General features: G+C 37.3%; 3 protein-coding genes across 5 annotated transcripts in view; 1 reads left to right on the forward strand and 2 right to left on the reverse strand.

Annotated features, from left to right (window-relative positions):
• The window catches only part of PUS10 (pseudouridine synthase 10), a 76,951-nt gene extending 67,840 nt beyond the window's left edge, over window positions 1–9,111 (forward strand). For both annotated transcript variants that reach the window (XM_047746620.1, XM_047746619.1), the window contains 3 exons: window positions 2,290–2,432; window positions 4,874–4,973; window positions 7,171–9,111. In XM_047746620.1, coding sequence (XP_047602576.1) covers window positions 2,290–2,432; window positions 4,874–4,973; window positions 7,171–7,209 — 282 coding nt within the window. In that variant the 3' untranslated portion in view covers window positions 7,210–9,111. The remainder of the gene's footprint in view (window positions 1–2,289; window positions 2,433–4,873; window positions 4,974–7,170) is intronic.
• Window positions 9,112–13,445: 4,334 nt separating this feature from the next.
• LOC125109576 (COP9 signalosome complex subunit 8) lies at window positions 13,446–14,414 on the reverse strand. Its single transcript, XM_047746621.1, has one exon. The coding sequence runs from the start codon at window positions 14,376–14,378 to the stop codon at window positions 13,749–13,751; it is 630 nt and encodes a 209-aa protein (XP_047602577.1). The 5' UTR covers window positions 14,379–14,414; the 3' UTR covers window positions 13,446–13,748.
• Window positions 14,415–18,098: 3,684 nt separating this feature from the next.
• REL (REL proto-oncogene, NF-kB subunit) overlaps window positions 18,099–24,732 on the reverse strand; it is a 28,225-nt gene continuing 21,591 nt past the window's right edge. Inside the window, exons 5-10 of one of the 2 annotated variants that reach the window (XM_047746617.1) lie at window positions 24,047–24,187; window positions 22,834–22,938; window positions 22,078–22,290; window positions 21,468–21,536; window positions 21,273–21,341; window positions 18,099–19,645 (exon numbers count right to left, since the gene is read on the reverse strand). In XM_047746617.1, coding sequence (XP_047602573.1) covers window positions 18,855–19,645; window positions 21,273–21,341; window positions 21,468–21,536; window positions 22,078–22,290; window positions 22,834–22,938; window positions 24,047–24,187 — 1,388 coding nt within the window. In that variant the 3' untranslated portion in view covers window positions 18,099–18,854. Of the gene's footprint in view, window positions 19,646–21,272; window positions 21,345–21,467; window positions 21,537–22,077; window positions 22,291–22,833; window positions 22,939–24,046; window positions 24,188–24,732 lie in introns of both variants that reach the window. The other variant, XM_047746616.1, reaches the window with a different exon arrangement.

A 24,732-nucleotide genomic window follows, 5' to 3' on the forward strand; every position in this document is an offset into this window, starting at 1 on the left:
GTAAGTGTTTTGGTGAATGTATACAAGTCATTTACCCGCTTAGACAAATTCATTTCTAACCCGGAGGGTGGACTAGATCACCTCCAGAGGGTCTTCAGGTGTCAGGTTTTGTGATTCTATATCAAAAGCTGTTGGCTTTTGGTCCATTATCTGGGGCCTTTAGGATGATAGTTTAACTCTAGACAGATACCTTTAAGGTTGCAAAACAAATTTCTGAATCTCTATTCCATCACGTGTACAAGTCAGTCAGAATGCTGAGGGGAAAATTAACTCATTTTAAAAATAGATTCAGGGGCACCTGGGTGGCTCAGTCAGTATAGCATGTGACTCTTGATCTTGGGGTCATGAGTTCAAGCCCCACACTGGGTGTGGAGCCTACTTAAAAAAAAAAAAAAAATAGATTCATTATTTGGAGGTAGCCCAATTCAGAGCTAATTCAGAAATAATGCCAAATAATGCTGAAAGATGATTTTTGGAGGTTCAGAGTAAATAGTGAAAGAGTCTCTCTTAATGGTTCACAGCCCAAATAGACTGATGGAACTAGCTGACTTCTGATTTTTTGAGTTGGGTTTAAGACTGTTTTCAAATATTCCTATTGTCATCAAAAATACAAAAAACTGAGTTCCTGTTCCATGTTGAGAAAGAGTCACTTCAAACTTAACTATTTGTCTCTTCTTTTTTAAGGGCAACCTACTTTTAAGGGAAAAACAAAACAAAACAACTTTTGTGTATATGTGTTTCTGAAAATTCAGCAGAAAGTGGCCCGCAGAGTGGAATGTTAGAGTAAATGGTTCCCTTGTATCTACTGAAAATAAATAGACACAAAACACACACAGGAATGTGAGGTGATCAAGTGTTATGTTGGAAGCCCAGCTCAGTTAGTACTTCCATTTACTAGTTCATGGTTCGCAGGCCTGAGAGTGAGTAGCAAGAAAGAAACAGGGAGAAGAGCACTCCTTAGTCATTCATTTAAAACCAGCTGTTTCTGTACAGAGGCCATATCTGTACAGATTCCTTAACAGTTCAGCCTTGTCCTTTTTTTGTCTTTTTGGCTGGAGAAATGTCAAACCTTATGGAGACAGCCTGTATCAGCAGAACAAAGTGCTTCTAAATTCGAAGCCTTAGAGAATCATAAAACCCATGAGTTAGGAGGGGCCGTTGACTCACTGCCATGATCAAAACAGTCACACCATTTCAAGTATAGTCTTTGTCAGAGCTTGCTCTTTCTTTCTTGGTGGAGAACTGGATAGAGGGAAGACCAGACAGAAATCCTTCTCTGCTTAGCATGGTTTCAAGCACTCCCAAATCATGTAAATTAGGAAGGAGTTGTTCCAACAAGAAATGGCAGAAGATTCAAAGTTCTTATGAACCTGCATTTCTTGTTATGCCCCATATCTATTTTTAAAACTTGGGATTAGTTGACCTTCTACAATATTAATCTCTGTTTCTTAATTATATATCTTGTGACAAGAGGAAATCTCTAATTATAAGAAAAATAAGCCCATACCCCTAAAAAAAAATCTGAATTGTAAAAAAGACATGCAGTATGATTATTCTAAAGTAACTTGAACTGGCTTACAAATACTGAGAGGTCCTGGTTTATTGTACACACTTCTTTGTGATTATTATATTGAAACATATATCACTAAAAAGTGATGCAGCTGTTAATTTTCTAGATATTTCTTTTCATATAACAATAGCAACAACAAAATAACCTTGTAAGTAGGTGCATGGTTGTCCTTAAAACATGTACACTGCCCATACACACCAGTGATGCTGAGGTCTCACCTTCTACAAAGAGCCATTTCTCACCTCAGCTGTTAGGTCATCTGTTGGGTTGAGAGGAGAGGAAGGTAAGAATAGGTCTTCTAGAAGAACTCTGTTAAAAGTGAAAGACAGGCTAGAACTCCAGGGTCCTACTCAATTTAATTAATTAATTAAATATTAGAGTAAAAGAGACCCTGGGGATCATTTACCTCAAAGCCTTTTTAAAAATGGCATACTGGGGCCCAGTAAGTGAGTAACTATGGACAACGTTATGAGAAGTTCCACAGAGCCTGAACCTTAGGGAATACTATTTAGTATTTCCTATTACTATTATACTACTATACTACTACTACTATTACTATTATACTACTATTACAATACTATTAGTATCTACCCTGACAGTGATAGATGAGGTCCTCCAAAGAAAACATCTGTGGTGGGCCATGGATGACGGAGGTGTTGAGACAGGCTTCCCTGGGCAGCAAAGCTGACTCTACGATTGTGTAACACATCCTCCTCTAGGACCTAAAGATCGACCAGAAAACACCTCTGAGGGTCCTTCACCGGAGGCCCCTGGCTGTGAGAACTCGCATCATTCACTCCATGGAGTCACACTATGTGGATGAACATCATTTCCGCCTTTATCTGAAGACTCAAGCTGGAACGTATCCTTTTGCCTTCCACATAGCAATACTCTAACCAGAACCCTGTTGGAAGAGTTCAGGCTGCCCTAGAAAGTAGGTGCAACTTGATCTAGGAACGATTAGGGTAAGGATTAGGTTGGGGAAGAATCCTTTTTTGGGGGGCGGGGAAAGAGGGTTCCCAACTAATTTGTATCTTTCAAAATGACATTTTAAACCACGAGGCAGCAGCCAATAGAGCGTGAACTTTAAAAGTGTGTCACACAATGCTGACTGTATAGTGAATACTCAGGAAACAGTTTTGATTGATTCATTTATTGATTTGTCTCTATGCATTTTGCAAGTTACATTTTCATAACCACATTTGGGTCCTTTCAGCATTTTGAGCATTTGCCCCAAATCACCAAACACTGATAGTAGATGGGAGTGGCCCTACTTTACGTACTGATCTTCACTTCATTTTGGCCACTGGCCCTAAACAAGAGAATAGTCCAGAAATGATCACTTGTTCATATGGTTCATATGGTTTGTGTTCACCTGTTTTGTGTGGTTTTTGTATCCAATCTGAGTTTTTAGTTAAAATACATCAGGGAGTTGCCATCCATATTCATCCATATTTCATCAAAGGAATCACATCAAAGAAAACCTTTTTACTCAATTCCAGCTTTTATTTTAGAGTGCTAGGTGAAATGCAGGGGTTTTTTTGAAGAAACTAATGTCTTGATTTCAATCTTATTAAAACATTTTTAGGACCAGGCATGTATATGTTACTTATGGGCTTAGCCAAGAAAAACTGTCTGCTAAAGCTTTAGATACCATGTGGTTATACACAAAAGTATGCGAATTTTTCCACATATATTGCTCAATATGCTGAACTAGTTCATTTGACTTACACCTCATCCTTCTGGATATGAATAAGAACCATTCTGGCCCTTTTAACTGGTTGTTCTGGGGCTTGTTGGTCATCTCCTCTCATCATTGCTACTTGGAAGTAGCATTCTTGAAAGAGAAAAAGGATGACAAATGTTGAGTAAGTATGAGTTCAGCAAAGAAGGCAGTTACTAGATAATTACATGTCTTAAGCTTGAATGAAAACATTTGGTGAGAGTAGAGTGAATACACTTTCAGAAAGTGAGGAGGACATAATATCAGCATATTCATGGTATAAGTTTTTTGTCATCTGAGAATAAACTTATTTTTCCTATTTGAATTATATTAAATTTTTATACTAAGTGCCAGTTTATAGGACACAACATAATACTGAACGGGTTTTTACTGAATGCTAGCAAAATTGTATCTCTCAGATAACAATTTTCAAGGCTGTAGTAGAGTCCTGTGTAAGGAATGTTAATGTAATCTTAATAAGTAATTCCAGGATTGGCCATTGATATCAAAATTTGAAGACCAACGAGGGAAACATGAAATTGCCCCTTTCAAAAAAGACTTAATTCTCTCGCTAACCATGTAAGAGGGCCAACAGCTAAAACTTAGGCCCCTTGATAATCCTTCTGAAAGGCCTTTATCAACAACTAAATTGATATTCTTATTGTCCCTCCCATCCTACTGCTGTTGTGTCACTGGGTCACATTACCAGGAAAACCATCATTGGAGTCACTGTGCGTGACCCTGTGGAAACCACTCTTCTGGCAGATGCCAGCTGGTGTTATTGAAAAATGGGACCCAAAAGATGACAAATTGTAATCTGTGGCAAAGAAAAAATAGCAAAGCTTGTTTTGTTTTGTTTAGCATTGAAGTACAGTTCATTTTAAAAATCCATATCCAGGGTTGCCTGGTTGGTTCAGGCAGTGGAGCATGGGACTCTTTTTTTTTTTTTTTTTTAGTTTTTTAAAAAAGATTTATTTGACAGAGATCACAAGTAGGCAGAGAGGCAGGCAGAGAGAGAGGCAGAAGCAGGCACCCCACTGAGCAGAGAGCCCGATGCAGGGCTCGATTCCAGGACCCTGGGATCATGACCTGAGCCAAAGGCAGAGGCTTTAACCCACTGAGGTACTCAGGCACCCCAGGACTCTTGATCTCAGGGTTATGGATTTGAGCCCCGCGTTGGGTGTAGAGATTACTTAAAAAAAAAAAAAAAAAAAAAAAATCATTTCCTATTTCAATGTTTTATTTAAATTCTAGTGAGTTAAAAAAACAAATGAAAAAAAAAACTTAAAAAAATTCCATATCCAAACCTTGGCACTTGGAGATGAGCTAAAGGAAAAAGAAAGGCATGACTTTGGTAAGTTTGGTGTAAACACAGGTGCCAAGTCCTGCTGTTAGCTGCCAGGCTGGTAGGAACCAGTCTGCCAAAGCTCATTTTCTAAGACACACATCATGGGTCACAGCTCAGAAATAACCTCTCCCTTGTAACATTTCTGCTTTCGTCTGTCATTTCCCTTTCACCTATCAAATCTCACCAGTTAGCTAGCATAGCTATCTCCATTGTTTCCTTAAACAAAGCCCAGCTACATTAAAGAGTTTGTACATGGAGACTTTGGGAGAACCAAGCCGAACATTGGCTCTCTAATGAATGTGACTGCAGACATTCTTGAGCTGGATGTCGAGGTAAAGCATTTTATTGTGGAAGTAGCTGTTTGTACATTGAATTCAGCCAAGGTTATGCTTTTGGGGGGGTGGGCTTTAGGCCAAATAGGTATCTATCTCCACTCATTTAATGGGTATTTGAAAATGGTCAAAATCTCACAGTAGCATTGTATTGCAGGGAGGGACCATCTTTGGAATTTTTATCTTCTTAAAAAATACAAGATCTCATTGATGATCCTTGGAAATATATAGCTAATTTACATGGGGCATGAGATCTTAAACCCTTAAAGTGGGTCAAGGAAGTGAAACTTAAGAACCCTTCATATGTCCTTCGGACTCTACGGAGTTTATTGTTTTGTTTTACAAAAAATTTAAGGCAGGCTACTCAGAAACATATATTCAGGACAGGGATAGAAAATGGGATCAGCCAATGTTTACTGGAACAATGAAAAAAATAAAATTAAATTAAAAACAAAAAGATTTTAAGCAGAGGATATGGGGGGGTTAGGTGATCCTGGTGGTGGATATTAAAGAGGGCATGTATTGCATGGAGCACTGGGTGTGATGTATAAACAATGAATCTCGGAACACTGAAAATAAAATGGAAAAAAAAATACACACACACACACACACACAATAGTTCTATAAGGGACCCCTATGATGTGGTATAAATTTTCTGCTCATAGGGTCTGAATTGAAACAAGGTTAAATTCTTAAGTATTTAAAAGAGTGGATTTAATAGGTCCTTCCAGCAGTTCTCCATAAATATATTTTCTCATTTGACCATCAATAGGTACTGAGTCACAACTTGTGCTCCTTGACGAATATCTGATGAAGAATGGGGTCCCTCTCCCATGCCTCCCCGCCGGCGTAAAGAAAATATTAGGAGGCTAGGGTTTTGCACTTGGGATTATCAATTCCCAAAAGAAGTGGGCTTAGTGGCCTCATGTGCAAACAGCTATGGTAATACCATGATCACTTGCACATCATCGGCTTACTGGCAATTCTCGAGGGCTTTCAGATTAGATTTTACACAGCTCCTGCATTCAGCCATTGATAGCACCTTCAAGGTTGTAGGGAGCATTCTCAGAGGGACTGTTATTTTGAGGAGACAGCCTTCTGTTAAAGTAAATCTCAACTGCATTCATCTTTGATCTTAATTCTTAGAACAATTTAGCAATGTCAGAGTCACAGGCCAGTGTTCCTCACCATGTTTGTTCATTGAAAACACCTATAGAGCTTTACAAACCTCCCCTGCTTTCAACACTTACAAGACTGTGACCTGAAATGTTTAGTTTTCAGGCATGAGAAATAACCCATTAGCTTATATATGGGTGTTCAGTATGTGGCTGTGTTCTGAAACAAAACCAAAATATCTTCTTGGATTTCTAAAAGATATGCATATACACACACAACAGTTATTTGGGCTTTTCTAATAAAATTTCCTGATTCTGGCAGTGACTCGTAGATTGATTTTAAAAATCACTTGTGGTAAAGCATTTTGAGTTTTAACAAGACATGGGTACAGTGGACTTTTTTAAACTTCTCAAATTGGGCTTTCTACGGTGGTTCAAGCACTCCTGAAAGCCTAGGACGTGATTGTTGTATGTGGAGAAAAAAAAGTCTGCTACTGTAGTTTCATTATGACTTAAATCAAGGCTTTGTTCTAGAAGAGTCAAACCAAGTGAGTAGAGATAGATAAATCTGATTTTAAAAGAAACAAGAATTCTGAAATGATATACAATGATCATTTATCCTTTTCTAGTTCCAGGCGATCTTTCATACTCATTTGTTTCTCATTCGGTTGCTAAGTTACAAATAATAACCCTAAGTGTATAGACTATTGTTAAATGCAAGATGAGACAATGGAAATGATCTGAAGAATAAAAGTTGCAGAGACTTCTGAGGGAAAGTTGGTTTGTCCCTGAAATTGTTACTTTACCTATAAATAACATTTACAAAATTTAGATGTACTCTAGTCTTTTCTTGGCCCAAAGGTACAAGTAAACAGCTGAGTAACCATTCAGATACAGACCTTGGGCCCAAGAATCTCAAGGCCAACCATGGGTTTTTGAGTGTTGAACTGTGGTATTCAATGACTTTTCTTAAAATTCAGCTTCTGCTGTGGCCTTATATTAAAACTATTAAGTTTATGCATTACCAGCAAATGCTTACTGGAACAGTAATATGTTTTCATGTCTTGTTTCCTTCCTTCTAGTCTGTAGATGTTGACTGGCCCCCTGCTCTGGATGACTAGCTTTCAAATGTGGAAACAGAGTAGGGTTTTTGTGGAACGATGCAGACCTCCATTCAGCATACACTGTATAATGGCTATTTACTCACCATTACAGTGTCTTGGAAACCATTTGGATCATGTTGATCTATGTATTTTAAAATCTGTTGTAACATCTCAGGATCTGTGTATGTGTATATGTTGTGTTAAATGTTCTAAGGATGTCTTAGGATTTTTCTTGTTCCTTCTCCAAACCCTACATGCCAGACTATGAATAATGAAAACATTCTCTTAATTTAGAGATGTACACAAACAGGATACATTCTCTGATAATCTGAGAGGCTATCATTTGTTTAGCAAAATTTCCCTCCACAAGACATACCACCTTCAAAATCATGTTTGAACTTTCTTAAATGATCTTGATAAAAGTTATATCTAGATTTATACAGCACAGTATCCTATAATATTCTAGGATATCAAATGCAAATCTAACATCATTAATATTTTTCCCAGTAGGCTTTAAGCAAGATATTACCAACATAAGTACTTTTTGATATAATCTATCACAATCTTAATGACTTCAAGTAACTATTTTGACAACTTAAAAATATCAGTACTTTTCCTGGGGAGGGAAAATGAAACCTTAGGAATTGAGGCATGCCCTGTTAAGAGACTTCCATAAATCTTTTAAATAATGAGACACAAGTGCCTTCAGTAACTTCAAACCCAGGGATAAGATTTTGAAAAATTAGGACTGCTAAACAATCTGCTATCATTTCAGAGTGCTTCAGTGTATTATCCAATTTCAAACGTCTTCATCAAGTGGATATTACAATTTCCATTTTATAAATATGAAAACCAAAGAATGAAAGTTAAATGATTTATCTAAATCGTTAGTTACTTCAATATCAGGGGCTAAACTGAAGTTCCTGGTCTCTAGGGTCCTTTCTTAATAAATCTTGTTATTGAGTACCCATTGTATGAAGGAGGCACCTGAGAATGTCATTTAAATGCACTAACCAAATAAATAAATAAAATAATTAAAATGAACAAATAAAACAAATGCACTAAGCATCAGAGATGACTTTTGGAATTTAGATACCAAATCAAGGAGGTTGCCAAAAAATAACCCAAGTATATGTCATATGAGCTTATATGACTACTATTTGTTAATAAGTTAATCATCAGTTGGTACTATGAAGAGGAAAAAATGAAATAAGCTAAATCTAAAGAAAACGGATGGGTCATTAAGAGAAACGTTTCAGCAGTCTCATAAAAATTGCAGACTTAAGTGTATTTTCTATCACCCTGATTCAACTATCTGAGCTTATTTTAGAACTCATGTGACTTGGATAGTATTGGATGATTGTTTCCCATCACTTCATTAAATATACTTCATAGATACCAAGATGTATTATTCATTTATCAGGAAAATTATTTGACATTTAGAAGTTTCATACGTGAATACTAGCAAATAATTGTTTCACTATTTTCAATGCCAGAAAACAAGAAAGGGATAATAGAAATAAACTTCTGATAAACAGGTAAGAACTTTTGTGTGAATATTTCTCCCTTTTTGGGAAAATTTTGCTACAAAAAAGATTTAAATAACTTGGGAGATAGTGTTTTCCATGTTTCTTTTTGGCTCAGCTTTGAATTTAGTGGAATCTGAAAAATGGAAAAATTAAGAACCTCTTTAACAGAAGATTTCTATTTCCTAAATTTCTATTCCTGACATTATGCAAAATTTCCAGCAAGAAGTAGACATTAGCTGTATATACTTTACTTATTCCATATGTTCATATATTATGAGACACAGGTTGTTAAAAATCAATGTAGGTCTTTGTTTTATGCAAGAACTGAGAACATTAAGTAATGAAAGTACTATAGTTTCGCTTTTGCCTATATACAATTATTTTAAAATTAGTTTTGTGATCTTTTCTCATAGCTTTATTTTGTAATTTTTTTCCTTTTCAAATTTTTATTTAAATTCTAGTAACATATAGTGTACTATTGGTTTCAGGAGTAGAATTCAGTGATTCATCACTTACAAAAAACATGCAGTGCCCATCATAACAAGTCCCCTCCTTAATACCCATTCACAGCTTTATTTTTTTTTTCAAACTTTCATTTAAATTCTAGTTAAATCTTTAATAAAACAGAGAGAACGAGCCCCTTTTTACTTCTTAGTATTTCTTTGTCCCAAATATAGTCTATGATTTAGTTTAGGAAAAACATCAACTCAACTCTGAATACCTGGAGAAGCCGAAAGAAAGAAAGGAAAGAAAGGAAAAAAAGAAAGAAAGAACAGAAAGAAAGAAAAGAAGAATTTCCCAAGTAAGCAAGTAAGATAACTGGTTACATTAACAAGTTATATGAAATTAACTTAGAAGTTAAATTTTGATTTCTAAAGAGAAAAATCTTATTTATCTTACTTAGGCTAATCTTTTCTTTTGAAGCTTTATTCTTGATTTTTAAGCCCAAATAATGAGAATGAACTTTGATGCAAGGTTTTCTGATTTCTAAAACTGGTACCCTTTTGGAGCCTGGGTGGCTCTGTCCAGTAAGTGTGACTTGTGATCTCAGCTTAGGTCTTGGTCTCAGGGTAGTGAGTTCAAGCCCCATGTTTTTTTTTTTTCTTAAAAAAAAAAAAAAAAAGATGGTACTTTTATTATGGAAAAAAATACTGCTTTTATGATACTCATTTAATTGTTTTCATCTTGAAATAATTTCAAACTTACAGGAAAGGTGCAAGAAGTACAAAGAAATACCCATCCCCCAAACCACTGAGCTGGTGATGCTCTGTCACCCGTGAATGTGAATACTTTAGCATACAATTTCTACAAACAAGGACATTCTTCTACTTCATCACAATAGTACTATCAATTCAGGATGTTAACCCGGATATTGCAACCATGTAATCCACAGAGCCCACTCAAGTCTCACCAGTTGTCCCAACAGTAACATTTCACAGGCAAGGGATCATGCTTTGCACATAAGTCCTCCACCAATCTGAAACAGTTCGTCTTTCCTTGGCTTTCATTATTTTAACATTTTTGAAGATTTCAGGTCAGTTATTTTGTAGATTGCTCTTCAATTTGGGTTTGCCTGATGTTTCCTTTTTATTAGATTGAGGTTGTACCTTCCTAGCAAGAATACCACATAAGAGGTATTATCTTCTTATCAGGTGTCCTACAATTTTGATTTATGCAGTTACTGATGACTGGATTTTTTTTTATAAACATATATTTTTATCCCCAGGGGTACAGGTCTGTGAATCGCCAGGTTTACACACTTCACAGCACTCACCATAGCACATACCCTCCCCAATGTCCATAACCCCACCCCCCTTCTCCCAACCCCCTCCCCCCATCAACCCTCAGTTTGTTTTGTGAGATTAAGAGTCACTTATGGTTTGTCTCCCTCCCAATCCCATCTTGTTTCATTTACTCTTCTACCCCCTTAACCCCCCATGTTGCATCTCCTCTCCCTCATATCAGGGAGATCATATGATAGTTGTCTTTCTCCGATTGACTTATTTCACTAAGCATGATACCCTCTAGTTCCATCCACGTCGTCGCAAATGGCAAGATTTCATTTCTTTTGATGGCTGCATAGTATTCCATTGTGTATATATACCGCATCTTCTTTATCGATTCATCTGTTGATGGACATCTAGGTTCTTTCCATAGTTTGGCTATTGTAGACATTGCTGCTATAAACGTTCGGGTGCACGTGCCCCTTCGGATCACTACGTTTGTATCTTTAGGGTAAATACCCAGCAGTGCAATTGCTGGGTCATAGGGTAGTTCTATTTTCAACATTTTGAGGAACCTCCATGCTGTTTTCCAGAGTGGTTGCACCAGCTTGCATTCCCACCAACAGTGTAGGAAGGTTCCCCTTTCTCCGCATCCTCGCCAGCATCTGTCATTTCCTGACTTGTTAATTTTAGCCATTCTGACTGGTGTGAGGTGATATCTCATTGTGGTTTTGATTTGTATTTCCCTGATGCCGAGTGATATGGAGCACTTTTTCATGTCTGATGACTGGATTTTATAATTGAAATCTTTTTTTTTTTTTTTAAAGATTTTATTATTTGACAGAGAGAGATCACAAGCAGGCAGAGGGGCAGGCAGAGAGAGAGGAGGAAGCAGGCTCCCTGCTGAGCAGAGAGCCCGATGCGGGGCTCGATCCCAGGACCCTGAGATCATGACCTGAGCCGAAGGCAGCAGCTTAACCCACTGAACCACCCAGGCGCCCCTGATGACTGGATTTTAATCAGTTAATGAAGGTCGTGTCTGCCAAGCTCCTCTACTTTTATAGTTATTCTTTTTCCCCTTTAATTAATAAGTATTTTGTAAGGAAACCATCAAATGTTGATCTACTAGTTTTAGCATTTACTGAGGATTTGGCAAAAACCGATCTAATTCTACCATTCCTTCTCCATTTATTGCTTAGCATTCCACTGAAAGGCAGAACTTCCCCTTCTTGTGGATTTGTGGCTTCCTGTTTTGTTTGACAGGTCATAATAACAAATGCAAATGCATACATGCACACATAGTATATTTCTTTACATATATTGAAAATTGGGAGTTGTATACCAATACATCCAATTTCAACCTTATTCTAGTTTCCTCCGCCCCTTTTTTTAAATTTATAATACCTTTCTCTGACAGAAATCTGGCTCCCATTAGCCTTCATGTGTTTACTTGATAGATCAGTTCACCTCATAAATAACCAGTCTACTCTTGCTGCATCCTTATTCCAGATCCCTGAGAGTCTCCTCCATACTACTGCCCTCAAATGTGCTCCTCATGTTTCACCCTGTATCCCATACTGGGCCACCACCTTTGGCCCCTGTGGTAGTACCTACCTGTACCTTGCTCAGAATAAGTAAATGACGTTTGTCCTGAATTATAGGGAGAGAGGCAGGAAATAAGTCAGGAAGGCAGAAAATGAAAATCTTTTAAAAAATGCATTCTAGTACTCTACAAAAATTATCATTTCAAAGGATAGTTACATGTGCAGGTATTTTCAGCTATAGCTTTCCATAAAAATGCCTAATGTTTTTAAGCAACCAAAATACCCTTCCCAAGGAGGATGGTATAAATAACAAAATCTCACCAATATTTTTAAAGTCAAATCACAACAAAATTTTAGGAATTTTAAAGTTTTTCCATTTATTATATTACTACAAAAAATCACTGTATACAGAGATATTACAAAGGTAATAAAATATTCTGTACAACAAAAAGGATTTTGACACTTTACAAATGATTGTATCTTTTTAACACATTTAACATTAAATAATCTGAGAACTTTGAAAACACTCAGCGCTTTGAAGGGGCTGGGGTGGGAGGTTGGGGGAGCCTGGTGGTAGGTATTACGGAGGGCACGTATTGCATGGAGCACTGGGTGTGGTACATAAACAATGAATTCTGTTACACTGAAAAGAAATTAAATAAAAAAATACTTTTTTCAGTATCTCTAAATTTATTATACTCACTAAAAAGCATATCAAAATACTGCCACAGTAAAAAATAGAATAGTGCCATTCTGTAGGGTTCTGAATTCATCAGTTAGGATTTTTCACTACATTCTTTTTTTTTTTTTTTTTTTTTTTTGCAATTAAATATTTATTGAACAAATGCAGAATAAATGAAGCAAGGGGGGCTTTTAACCTGAAGGTACAATGAACGCCTCCCAATATTTAGAGGGCATCACACGACAACTGAAAGGCTTGTTCAGTATTTCTCCAAAAGGCAGAACTTGCACCAAAGGATAAACAGAAGCAATCAGTAGGCCACAGGATAGTTGAACAAAGTGGATCACTTATTGTAATAGCTTCTCTGCTGGTAGAATGCATTCCACCCTAGGTTTCCCTTCTTCTGAAGGGAACATACATTGAATATGTCACCTGAAGGTCTTAAATAGTTGCCTTTTCAGGGCAAGCCCTCCACTGTCAGCAATGGATGTACTCCTACTGTCAGGAAGAAATGTGCAGTTCATAAATGGGGTTTACTGAGGAAATGGTCTTTGGTTCCTCAGCTACGCTTCAGCCTTCTATAGGAGTGATGTGCAGGAGGTGAGGAGAAAGGAGAGCATCTTCTCTGAAGGGGGTGGCTCAGAGTCCCCAGCAGCTCAGAGACTGCCTCTGGGGACTGTCCTTCTCAAACCCCAATGAACCACTGTAATGAGCCATGGGTGCAGAGGGGAGTGTGTGGTACGCTGGGGCAGAGGGACAAACAGCTGACAACCACTGACTACACGAAGCAGGAGAGCTGTACTTTGTAAGTCACTAGGAAATATAAACTGCATAATACTGACGGGCTCCATCCAAACTGTCCAATGTTACAAAAGGAGAACTGCTTCAACAACTATTCCATATAGTGTTTAAGGACAAAATATATATAATATACTTTATATATGTATTTTATCACATACTCAGTAAGGAATGCTGAGGTGCTTCATCCGTCCAAGAAATTGAAAATAAAAATTTTACATTTCTCTATCTGTCAGTATACAGGATTCCGAAGGTGGATCTTGAACTCAGAATGATGTTATCAGTTTTCGAGGAAAGCCACATAATCGGTCAGTCTGGCTAACTGCTGTTCGTTGGGGATCGGGGGCACTGGGGCAGGCTCTGATAAGGGAATAAACCGGTTAAAAGACGCATCCAGGGCCCCTGCAACTGGCTTTTTGGGCATAACCATTCTAGTGGTGGAGTCGGCTTGCCATCCTTGTTCTAATATACCTTTCACAGCCTCTTCCACAGGGAGGCCAACAAAGGCTGCGAAGTCATCAGCGATGATGGAGGTGTAGGCTTGTGAGACCAGGGCGAAGGCTCTTCTCCTCGTTGCATCTCTAAGTGCTTCCATGATTGGCTGGACCGTCTCAGACCACTGGTGTGCGTTGATGGTCGTATAGATCCCAGGGAAATCTCTCTGCCAGATTCTTTGTCCTACTGACCAAATTCCCCCAAGTTCAGAATTTGCAGATTTTATAGCAGGTGGGATCCGTTTCCAAAGATATCTTGCATTATTCATGTCATTGTGGAGCAGATACAAAGCTAACAGCTGACCATACACTGGGGGAGTAGCAATTCCTCCAGGAGCCTCGAGCTCCTGGTTCTCGCACTGATCCAGCAACTTTTTGAAACTAAAGGCACTTTCCGCCATCACCGCTACTGGCATCTTCCCGGCCGGTCCGCCGCGGCACCCTCACAGAAGTCTCACTACATTCTTTTAAAACATGAGACATCTCTAAAGGGTTTATCTGGTCTGAACCATGACCCCAATGAAGTCTCCTGAGAGACTTCTATACACTGATTTCCAAATACTCCATCTTAACCTATTTCTTACTACATTTTAGGCAAAGCTATACTGTTTTGATTAGATAATAAAGAAGAAAAATAGATGTTTACTTTCATCAAAAACTTGTATTTTATTTACTCTGCTGATACCCCTGAAAACCCAATTTATTGAAGCACCAACATAGAAGATTCTTCTTGGGGAAAAGGAATGAAGGCCTTTACTAAGAAAGTAGGAATGAAGGAGGGACAAATGCAAGACATTTTTATGAGGCAGAGTTTAAAAGACTTGATAACTAAGTAGGACAATGAAGGAGAAAAGGAATAAAACATGATTCTGAGGTTCTAATTAAGTATCTTGGATGGCAGGGTAAATGATAATGCCGTTAATGAAAGCAGGGAATGCAAAAGGGGGAGGCAGTTTATAAAGGCATTTGGGTAGCGTGAGAGAAAGCTGAAACTGTAGGCACTGATGAGGTCACCCAGGGAAAAAAACAGCACCAAATGAGAGCTGGGGTTGAGATTCTGGGAAAAAAGTCAACCTCAGAGAGAAATCTTATCTACGACAGAAACCTCGGAGGAGTATCCAAGAAGGGAGTAGCCAATAGGAAAAAAGTTTATGGATAGGTCAGGCAGAATAAGGACTGATAAAAAGACACTAGATTTGACAAGGGAAAGTGTCTCTGGTCACTTTCCCCAGAATATCATAAGAAAACAGTAAGAGGGGGCACCCGGGTGGCTCAATCAGTTATATGTCCAACTCTTGATTTTGGCTCAGGTCATAATCTCAGGGTCACAAGATGAATGCCAGGTCGGGTGCTTGCAACCTGCTTAATATTCTCTCTCTCTCCCTTTCTCTGCCCTTCCACCGACCCTTGAGAGTACACTTGCCTGCATGCCACCCCCCACCAAAAAAAAAAAAAAAGAGAGAGAGGAAAAAAAGAAAAGAAAAGAAACGAAAAGAAAAGAAAAAGAAAACAATAGGAGGTGAAAGATTAGTAAGCCAAAGAATGACTGGGAGCTGAGGAAATAGAAGCTGAAAGTATTTCCTGAGTCCGGATGTGAAGGAAGGAAAATGAAGGTAGTAGGAAAAGGTTTTTGTTTCCTTTCTTTTAAGGCTAAAGAAAATGTTCACCACAGTTATACAAAGAAAACCACCACTAAATGGTGATGTGAGGATACGGAAACAAGATGGGAGACAGCAGGGTCCAGGGTGCAAGTAGAATGTAGAAAGGCAGAGGGGCAGTTTTTCCTCAGAAACTAAGTGTGAAAACACAAATACATTTAGAGATAGATGAGAAGCAGTTTGCCAGATTCTTTTTATATTACAAAATACACTCTATGATCAGTAAGTAGCACCCAAAAAATGAAAAAAAAAAAAAATCCACTGGAAATACTTTAAACACAGATGTAGCAGTACCTTAATTCAGCTTACATGGGGTGGGGGACGGGGGAACGGTGGACAAAAAAACACAACCCTGCAAAACAAGTCAATTGCTTATTTAATGCAAAAATCCAGATATTCTAAAGTCTGTGTTTAAGCTGGCCAGTGCTAATTATTACAAAATTACAGGATTCTGTATTCTTTTTTTAAAAAGCTCACTACCTATCGACCACTATATGGAGATATCCTGGGTTCATTCATATTTTGAACAGAAAAGAAATGATGCCTTCCAAGGTATTCTTTCTCCCTGGTAAATTCTTCTAAAGTATGTTACATGCTTATGGTTTTTAAAATTATATAACAAGGGGCGCCTGGGTGGCTCAGTGGGTTAAGCCGCTGCCTTCGGCTCAGGTCATGATCCCAGGTCCTGGGTTCGAGCCCCGCATCGGGCTTTCTGCTCAGCAGGGAGCCTGCTTCCTCCTCTCTCTCTGCCTGCCTCTCTGCCTACTTGTGATTTCTCTCTGTCAAATAAATAAATAAAATCTTTAAAAAAATTATATAACAAATGTTTCATTTTTAAATCATAATTTCTGAGAAATATTAATGGTACTTAGGTGTCTTTAATCTTTTTCTTCTTCTGCTTCCTAGACTATCCTAACCCCAAGTTTTATCTTGCTCTCCTTCCCAGTTCCCAGTATCATTCAACTCAGATTTTTTTAGAGATTCATACATTCAGACATTCATACATTTCCCATTTTGATTGTTCCAGTAAACTTACTGGTTTGGTTGGACACTGCATAAATGAAATGACACACTGTTTCTAGCTCAAAACATGCTCAACATTTATGGTGGGCTCTAGGTGTAAAATAAAGTTCAGTTACTTAGCATCATGACAACTCCATCACAACTAAGATTATTGCCTAAATTCTACCATCATTTTGCAACTGGGATTACTTTGCTTTCAAACAGTTTGGATTACCATTATTAATCCTTGACCTGAAGGTGTATAATTCTGACATAAACCCAATGTCACATTAAATAGAATTATAAAAATCATGAACATCTAATAATTAAAGCTGTTCTTTTAAAAAACAAAGTTCTATTAGTAGTACTGAACATTCAGTATTTACTGAGTGCTTAATATGAGGCACAGCCTGTCCTACAAACTGGGAATTCAACAAACAAAACATAAAAATTTTTACCCTTGTAGAGCACATATTCCACTAAAGGAAAAAAAATTAAAATAAAAAATAAGTGCGTAGTAAAGGTCAGACCTGGTAAGTGCTACAGAACAATATAAAGGAGAGGAGACATGGAGTACTGATATGTACAGACTCGAGGAAGGCCTTGATCAGTATTAGATGAGTGAATCTGAAGGATGTTAAGAAGTGAGCTACGCATGTATCTGAGAGAAAAATAGCTAAGGCAGAGAGGACACCAAGTACAAAGAGTCTGAGGCACGAGTATACTTGGTGTTTTTGAAGAGAGGCTATGAGAATGCCTGGAGCTGAATGAGAAGAAAGCGCTAAGAGATGAGATAGGAGACGGAGTATGTATGAGCCTGCCAATTTTAAGGATGCTGGTCTCTACTCTGAGTGGGAATGGGGAGCCACCGGATGGTTTTGAGCAGGTGAATGATACCATTTGACTTGTTTTAAAAATACTCATTCTGGCTACTTTGGGGAGAAGAGACTATAGGGGCACAAGGATGTAAGAGCATCTTTTGAGGCTATAGCTTCAAACTAGGCAAGAGATAATATGACAGTGGCTTAGAAGAGGAAGTTAATAGTGGAGGTCAAAAGAGGTGATGAGCTTTGGGTATATTTTGAAGTCAGGGCCTACCAGATTTGCTGATGGATTGAATCTGGGAGAGAAAGAAAAGAATCAAGGATGACTCCATGGTTTTGGACCTGAGCAACAATAGAAGCATAGTACTGCTATTTACTAAGTTGAGGAAGATAAAGGAGAAGCAAATTAGGAGAAAAGATCAAGAACTCAGTTTTGGATATGTTGAATCTGAGCTAGATTTTTGTTCATTAATGGGTTTCTAAGTAGAGATGTCAAATAAATAGTTTTACATACACATGTAACCTCCAAGTATGGAGGTCAGAAGATAAGTCTAAGGTAAGGATAAAATTGATGAAGAGAGAGCATGAAATTGGATGAGATCACAGTGAGTGAGGAAACACAAGAAAGAAGAGAGGTCTAAGAAAACTTTTGCACCTTAAAGACATGGGTATAAACCTAAAATCATAAGCAATTTTAAAGGTAGGGATTTAAACTGTCCAAAATGTAGAGAACTTCCCCTACCTTGAAAGTTCACTTCAACTCTTTTCTGTCCAAGTTAGAATTTTTTTTAAAGACTTTATTTATTTAAGAGAAAGAGAGTGTGTGTGCACAAGAGTGAGGGTGGGCAACGGAGAGGGAGAGGCAGACTCCCCACTGGGCAGGGAGCCTGCTGCAGGTCTGGATCCCAGGGTCCCTGGGATCATGACCCGAGCCAAAGGCAGACGCTTCACTGACTGAGCCACCCAGGCGCCCCCTGCCAAGTTAGATTCTTAAAGATTTAAAAATTCTTGACTTATATGTAACTCTAAGAAACTCCAAGAAGCCTCAGAAAACCCCTTAGGGGTCACCTTGGCCTGTAGGTCTCAAAAATAATAATGAAATCATTTTTCTAATGACACAGTCATTACAGGTTTTACCTTAAATTTGCTTAAAAGCAAATATCAGTTAATTCATTTAACTAAGAACACATTAACACCATATAAAAAAAAGTATAAAAAGGTGTATTTGGAAGAATTGGAGCCTTGCTCTCATTTTCTCCTCAAAGACAGAATTCACACTGCACACAGTATCAGGTCACATGTTTCAAAAAGAAGAAACAGTTATGTCCTCTTAAATTTCTATTTCAGAATTTCCCTATATGATACTTTCCAGCTTTAAATTCAGTATACTCAAACAACCATTTAAGTTTTACAAATTACCTTGAAAAAAATCAAATGCAAATGAGTCACTTAATTGCTCATTCTGCATAGTGCCAATACTAGAATACTGACTATGAACAAAACCATGACTGTTTGGATTAGTACCATTTGATGGTCCTGACTCATTTATCATATTGTTATCTGTACAGTTGAAGTCAGATCTCTCAAATGCCTCTGGCTGTGGAACAAAAGCAGCCGTACTGGAACCAGCACCGGCTGGCATACTGGGAGAGGACATCTGATGGAGCTGTCTCAAGTCTCTTGGGTCTAACACTGAATTACATGAGGGGTTTTCGAGATTCATGCTCACAAGTCTCGGATTATCATTCTCCCTCATGCTGTCACTACTAGGTGTCATCATATTCATAGGGCAATTCGGCAGCAGGTGGCCATCAGAAATACCATATAAATCAGCTGGTGACATGGATGGTGCTTCCATTCTGCCTATATCATTCGCATTGTTATAAATACAAGCATTAGAGGCATTCAGATCACTCTCAAGAGGCATTTCCAGATATTGCGAGATACCTTGTGGATGAGAGGAAAGTGTCCCTGTTGAAAAACCACTCAGTGGATTCGTACTAACTGCACGCGAGGTGGGGTGGGCCCCAGCTGACCAGCTTGAAGAAGGTGGAGACACCATTGAAGGTATGGGTGGAGTATGCTGTGACAGTGCATTTGAGATGGACGCAGATGAGGAATAGTAGGAATCTCCTTGACTTGAAATGCCGGAAGTCCTGGGCATTTCTGTCAAAACTGCACCATGAGAAAAGTTTGATTCTGTGGGGAGGAAATGTATTTTTACAAACTGAAATGAAAGTATAAAAAACATTATCTCTAAATTAAACTTGCATAAACATACTGATAAAGAAAATTTCCAAGCAAACTGATGTAACATTTTATTTATTTATTTATTTATTTTTATTTATTTATTTGACAGATAGAGAGTACAAGTAGGCAGAGCAGTAGGCAGAAGGAGAAGCAGACTCCCCGCTGAGCAGGGAGTCCGATGCGGGGCTCGATCCCAGGACCCTGGGATCATGACCTGATCCGAAGGCAGTCGCTTAACAGACTGAGCCACCCAGGCGCCCCTGATGTAACATTTTAGATAAAAATATTAAATAGCACTAAATTATTGTAAGAGCCCAAAGCTGAATTCTTTAACACTTACTATTTTACAAATACCTATAAAATAATTCTGGTAAGTTATCTTGTCAGAGATAGTTTCATTAAATAATGAAAATTTAGCTTCTGAGGCCCTATAAAGTGAAAAATAAATCAGAATTTCAGGGATGCCTGGCTGGCTCAGGTGGTAGAGCATGCAAATCCTGATCTCGGGGTCGTGAGTCTGAGCTCCAAGCTGGGCATAGAGATTACTTAAAAAAATAAAGCATTTAGAAAAAATCAGAATTTCAGTTAATGGGAATCTAAATAGCCAAAATATTTCATATTCACTACTTTTAGGAGAAAATAGAGGGATGGAGGAAATGCTCATTAGGGATGAATGAAAAATACACATAACTTGCTAAGATATATTAAGATATAACTCTAGGGGCACCTAGGTGCCTCAGTTGGTTAAGTGTTTAACTCTTGATTTCAGCTCAGGTCATGAGCTCAGGGTTGTGAGAGTGGGCCTGGAGTCAGGTTCCCCACTGGGCATGGAACCTACTTAAGATTCTCTCTCTCCCTCTGCCCCCTCCCCTTTCTCTGTCACTCTCTCCTCACATTTCTAAAAAGAAAAATATATGTATATATAATTCTAAGGTACTATAAAATTCCCAGTCAGGAAAAAAATTAAAGATTCTGTATTTATTTATATAGTAAATTACTGCTATACATACTAAACCAGGAAAAAGCACAGGTTTAAGAATGTAAAGGGAAGAAAAGACTTCCAGTTAAATAACCCTGGTTCAATGATTTAAACCAGAGGTTCACAACTTTTTTTTTTTTTTTTTTTTCTGTAAAGGGCTGAATATTTTATGGTCTATGGGCCATACAGCCTCTGTTGGAACTACACAATTCTGCCACTATCATGCAAAAAAAAAGTAGCCATAGACAATATGTAATCAAATGAGCATGGCTGTGTTCCAGTGAAGCTTTATTTTTAAAGATAGGCAACTCGCCAGATCCAAACCATTTCTTCCATGATACACTGTAATTAAATAAAATTACCACCATATGAACAAATGTAATTTCTCAAACAATAAATCCCAAAAGCATAATCATAGTTTTCAAGAGGACCTTAAGAAGTGGAGGAGATCAAGTCATTTAATATTCAAAGCATGAAAAAAGTTGTGGGAATGGAAAATAGCAAAGAAGCAGTTTTTATTCCTAAGAATGGAATTCCAATATATTGGGCAAAGCACTGGTCTTTTGACCATAAGGAATACTCTATAGGATAAAATACCTTTTTTGATGAATCTTCCTTCTCCAGTTGATCCTAGGGTAACAGGTCTAGGTCTTTCAGGAAAATTAACTGCTGTGATAAAGTTTTTCCATTATTAAGCAATTTAAAAAAGAACATCAGTTAAAATTTGGAAAACCTAATAAAGCAAAAAACCCAAAATCTATTTAAATACAAATCAATCCAAAATATTCTTACCACAATCTTGCCACAGTTTCTGGAAAAGTAGAGTTGTTTTTTGTTTCTTTGCTTTATTGCCATAAGTATCTAGTTAAAAAGAAACCAGGAAAGCATGTGAATCATCATAGGTTTATGCTGCTTCTCCTTTAACAAATAAATAGGTATTGTATTCCCATAAGGTGCGTTAAACAAATGTGTATGATATGGATTTAGTAACTGTTGCAGAATGTGTCCCAAGTCAGTAGTAAAGGGTATAATACTCATCTTGTTTTCTTATAACACCTATAAGTCAACAATATCAATTAATGCAATAAGGGCAGATAAGGACAAAACCAAAATGGAGACCACTCTGAATGGCAAGCTTTCCAACTATAAAAAGGGCACAATAAGGACAAAAACAGAACTTCAAATATACAATAAATTTTGATAAACAGTTCAGATACTCTGAAATTATTCTAGATTCCTTTCCAAAGAAAGAGAGGCAAAGAGGAGAAAAATCAATTGATTAAAAAAAATCAACTGAAAACTTTCAGGAAATAAAATGTAAATTATGAATAAGCCTAACTGTATCCAAATATATCTTACAAGAGAACTAACTTTAAGAAACATGACCACCAAGAAGTCATACCTTTTTCATCTGGCAGATATCTAAAATCCATAGATTCACTAACTTCCTGGTCAGAAGGTCTCCGCAACTGCATTTTTACTGTCACTGGTTCTGTTATCGCTCTGCAATATGGTGGAGTCTTAAAAACAATGGCTACTTGACGGTGTACATCAGCTTGTGAAAAGATACCTTTTGCTTCCCAGTCGTTCAATACAAACCGAACTTCTATGTCATCTAGTGAATACGAAAGCAAAGGAATAGCAATGGAAAACAAAATCCATCTATTAATCTAAAATATAGATGGTCCCTAACTGATGATGGTTCAACTTCACAATTTTTTGACTTGATGATGGTGTGACAGTGATATGCATTCAGTAGAAAATGTATTTCAGATTTTGATAAAGATCAAAATAAAAATCCAGCCTAGTGATAGGCTGTATGACACTCTGAGGATGCTGGGCAGTGGCAGCAAGCCCCATCAGCAACATGACCAGACAAAACTGTTCTGATTTTCACTTTCAGTACTTTCAGTTTTCAATAAATTATGTAAGTTATTCAACACTTTATTATAAGTAGACTTTGTGTTAGGTCATTTTACCCAATTGCAGGGTAATGTAAGGGCATGTTTAAGGTACACTAAGCTAAACTATGGTGTTTGGTACATTAGATGTATTAACTGCACTTTCAATTTAAGATTATTTTCAATTTACAGTGAATTTATCATGGTATAACCCAAGAAAATCTGTATATTCTAAATTCAGTGAGACAAATAAGTACCTTTCTGAACTTTATCACATAGTAGAAATATTTCATCACCGCCTCTGACACTTCCACAGTTCTTGTTTACACGACAAATCCTTAATTCTGCAGTATTAGGAGCACCTAAATATAAAGGATTGTTTTAATGGGTTTCTGCATTAGTAATATTTTTTATTCCTTTTTCGTGGTGAGAATTCTAGGGAAACAATTTACGAGACAGATAAAAGCTTTAGTGTATACATAAATTAAGTACACTACATTAATCCTTTACACCTGTACTTTTCCTTTCTAACTACACTCCCAACCTGGTTTACAGCCGTGTGACTTCATTTCTCAGCAATGATAGATCCTCCAGTTAAATCTGATTCTTTCAATCCATTCATACACTGTCACCAGATTAATCTCTTAAATCTTAATTATAAGCTTATAGCAATGCAGTTTTGTGCTTTCTATTAGGAATATAATTTCAGTAACTCTCCCTGGCAATTCAAAGTTCTCCATGATGAGGATACTCTGATCCACCTTTATAGAACTATGTCCCACTATGTTACTATATGCAAAACAGGCAGTAATATACCATGAATGAATGCATACATAAGAGCAAATACACACACACGTGCACACGAAAACTTTTGAGGGCAATTTCATAATCTTTTAAAGCTACAAATATCCATATCCTTTGATCTAGCATTTGCCAACATTTCTACCTCTGTAAAATTATGCTAGAGACATATTTGCACAAAATATGCACATACAGGTTATTTACTGAAGTACAATTTGTTAGAGGAAAAAAATTAAGAAGGAAACAAACCAAATGTCTTATAATAGGGTAATGAGTTAATAAAATTGTGATAGAACCATATAAGTAAATACGCAGCTACTGAAGAGAATAAGGCACCTAAAAGGGAAAAAGGCTCAAGATACATTGCTAAGAGAAAAAATTTTTTGAAAAAGGATCTATGATGATTTTTTTTATGTTGCCAAAAGTATATTGTATGAATGACAGTCATGATGTATTTTTATATATAAAGAAACTGGTGAAATATGTACCTAGGGATAGTGATTGTCTTTGGAGGAGGAGATCAAAGAAGATGTCGTCTTCTTGCTATTTCAGTAATGCTTGAATTTTTCTTATAATGAACATACTCTTTCTCTAACTGTCAAAATACTTAATAAAATTAAACTAAAAAAAAAAGCTAATGCTACAAATAGAAGAAAATAAAGTACTTACGGTTGTCATAAATTGGGTTAGAGACAACAGGAGGTAGAGCCATTGTCAAATTACCATGTTCATCGGGGAGGAAAACTTGAAAACACAATCTCACCACATTGAGGTCGCAATCTTCAGTATCAAACACCTGCTGTTCGGGGACTAAATAGTACATTTTTTTTAAGGATGTAAAATAGTCACATAGAACTAAAATCCTGCTAGGTCCTCCTCCCTGCCCAACATACTCAATAACCCTACGTAGCATGCAGTCTATACCGACAAAATAGAACAGTATACAATCTCAAAAATGCCTTTTATCATTATAATATGTAGTCACTAACACTATTCACTAAGTTATGTGCATGGTCAGGAAGTAACTATCCTAAAGCATCTGAAATTTAGAATAGAACACCTAACTTATAGTAATAAACAACCAAATTTTTACAAATTGCAGGTTATATAAAACAAAAGGGAGAATATAAATCTGTATGAGAGAATGTAAATGTGTGTAAAAATTACCATCATCCCCATTTTATAGATGAGAAACAGATTTTAGGGTTTTTTTTAAAGATTTTATTTATGTATTTGACAGACAGAGATCGCAAGTAGGCAGAGAGAGAGGGGGAAGCAGGCTCCCTGCTGAGCAGAGAGCCCCATGCGGGGCTTGATCCCAGGACCCTGGGATTATGACCTAAGCAGAAGGCAGA

This window comes from Lutra lutra, chromosome 9 (assembly GCF_902655055.1).
Source record: "Lutra lutra chromosome 9, mLutLut1.2, whole genome shotgun sequence".
Taxonomy (NCBI): domain Eukaryota; kingdom Metazoa; phylum Chordata; class Mammalia; order Carnivora; family Mustelidae; genus Lutra; species Lutra lutra.

What these genes read in the sequence shown, in the direction of transcription:
- LOC125109576 (XM_047746621.1), bottom strand. Translation starts at nt 14,378, where the DNA reads ATGCCAGTAGCGGTGATGGCGGAAAGTGCCTTTAGTTTCAAAAAGTTG.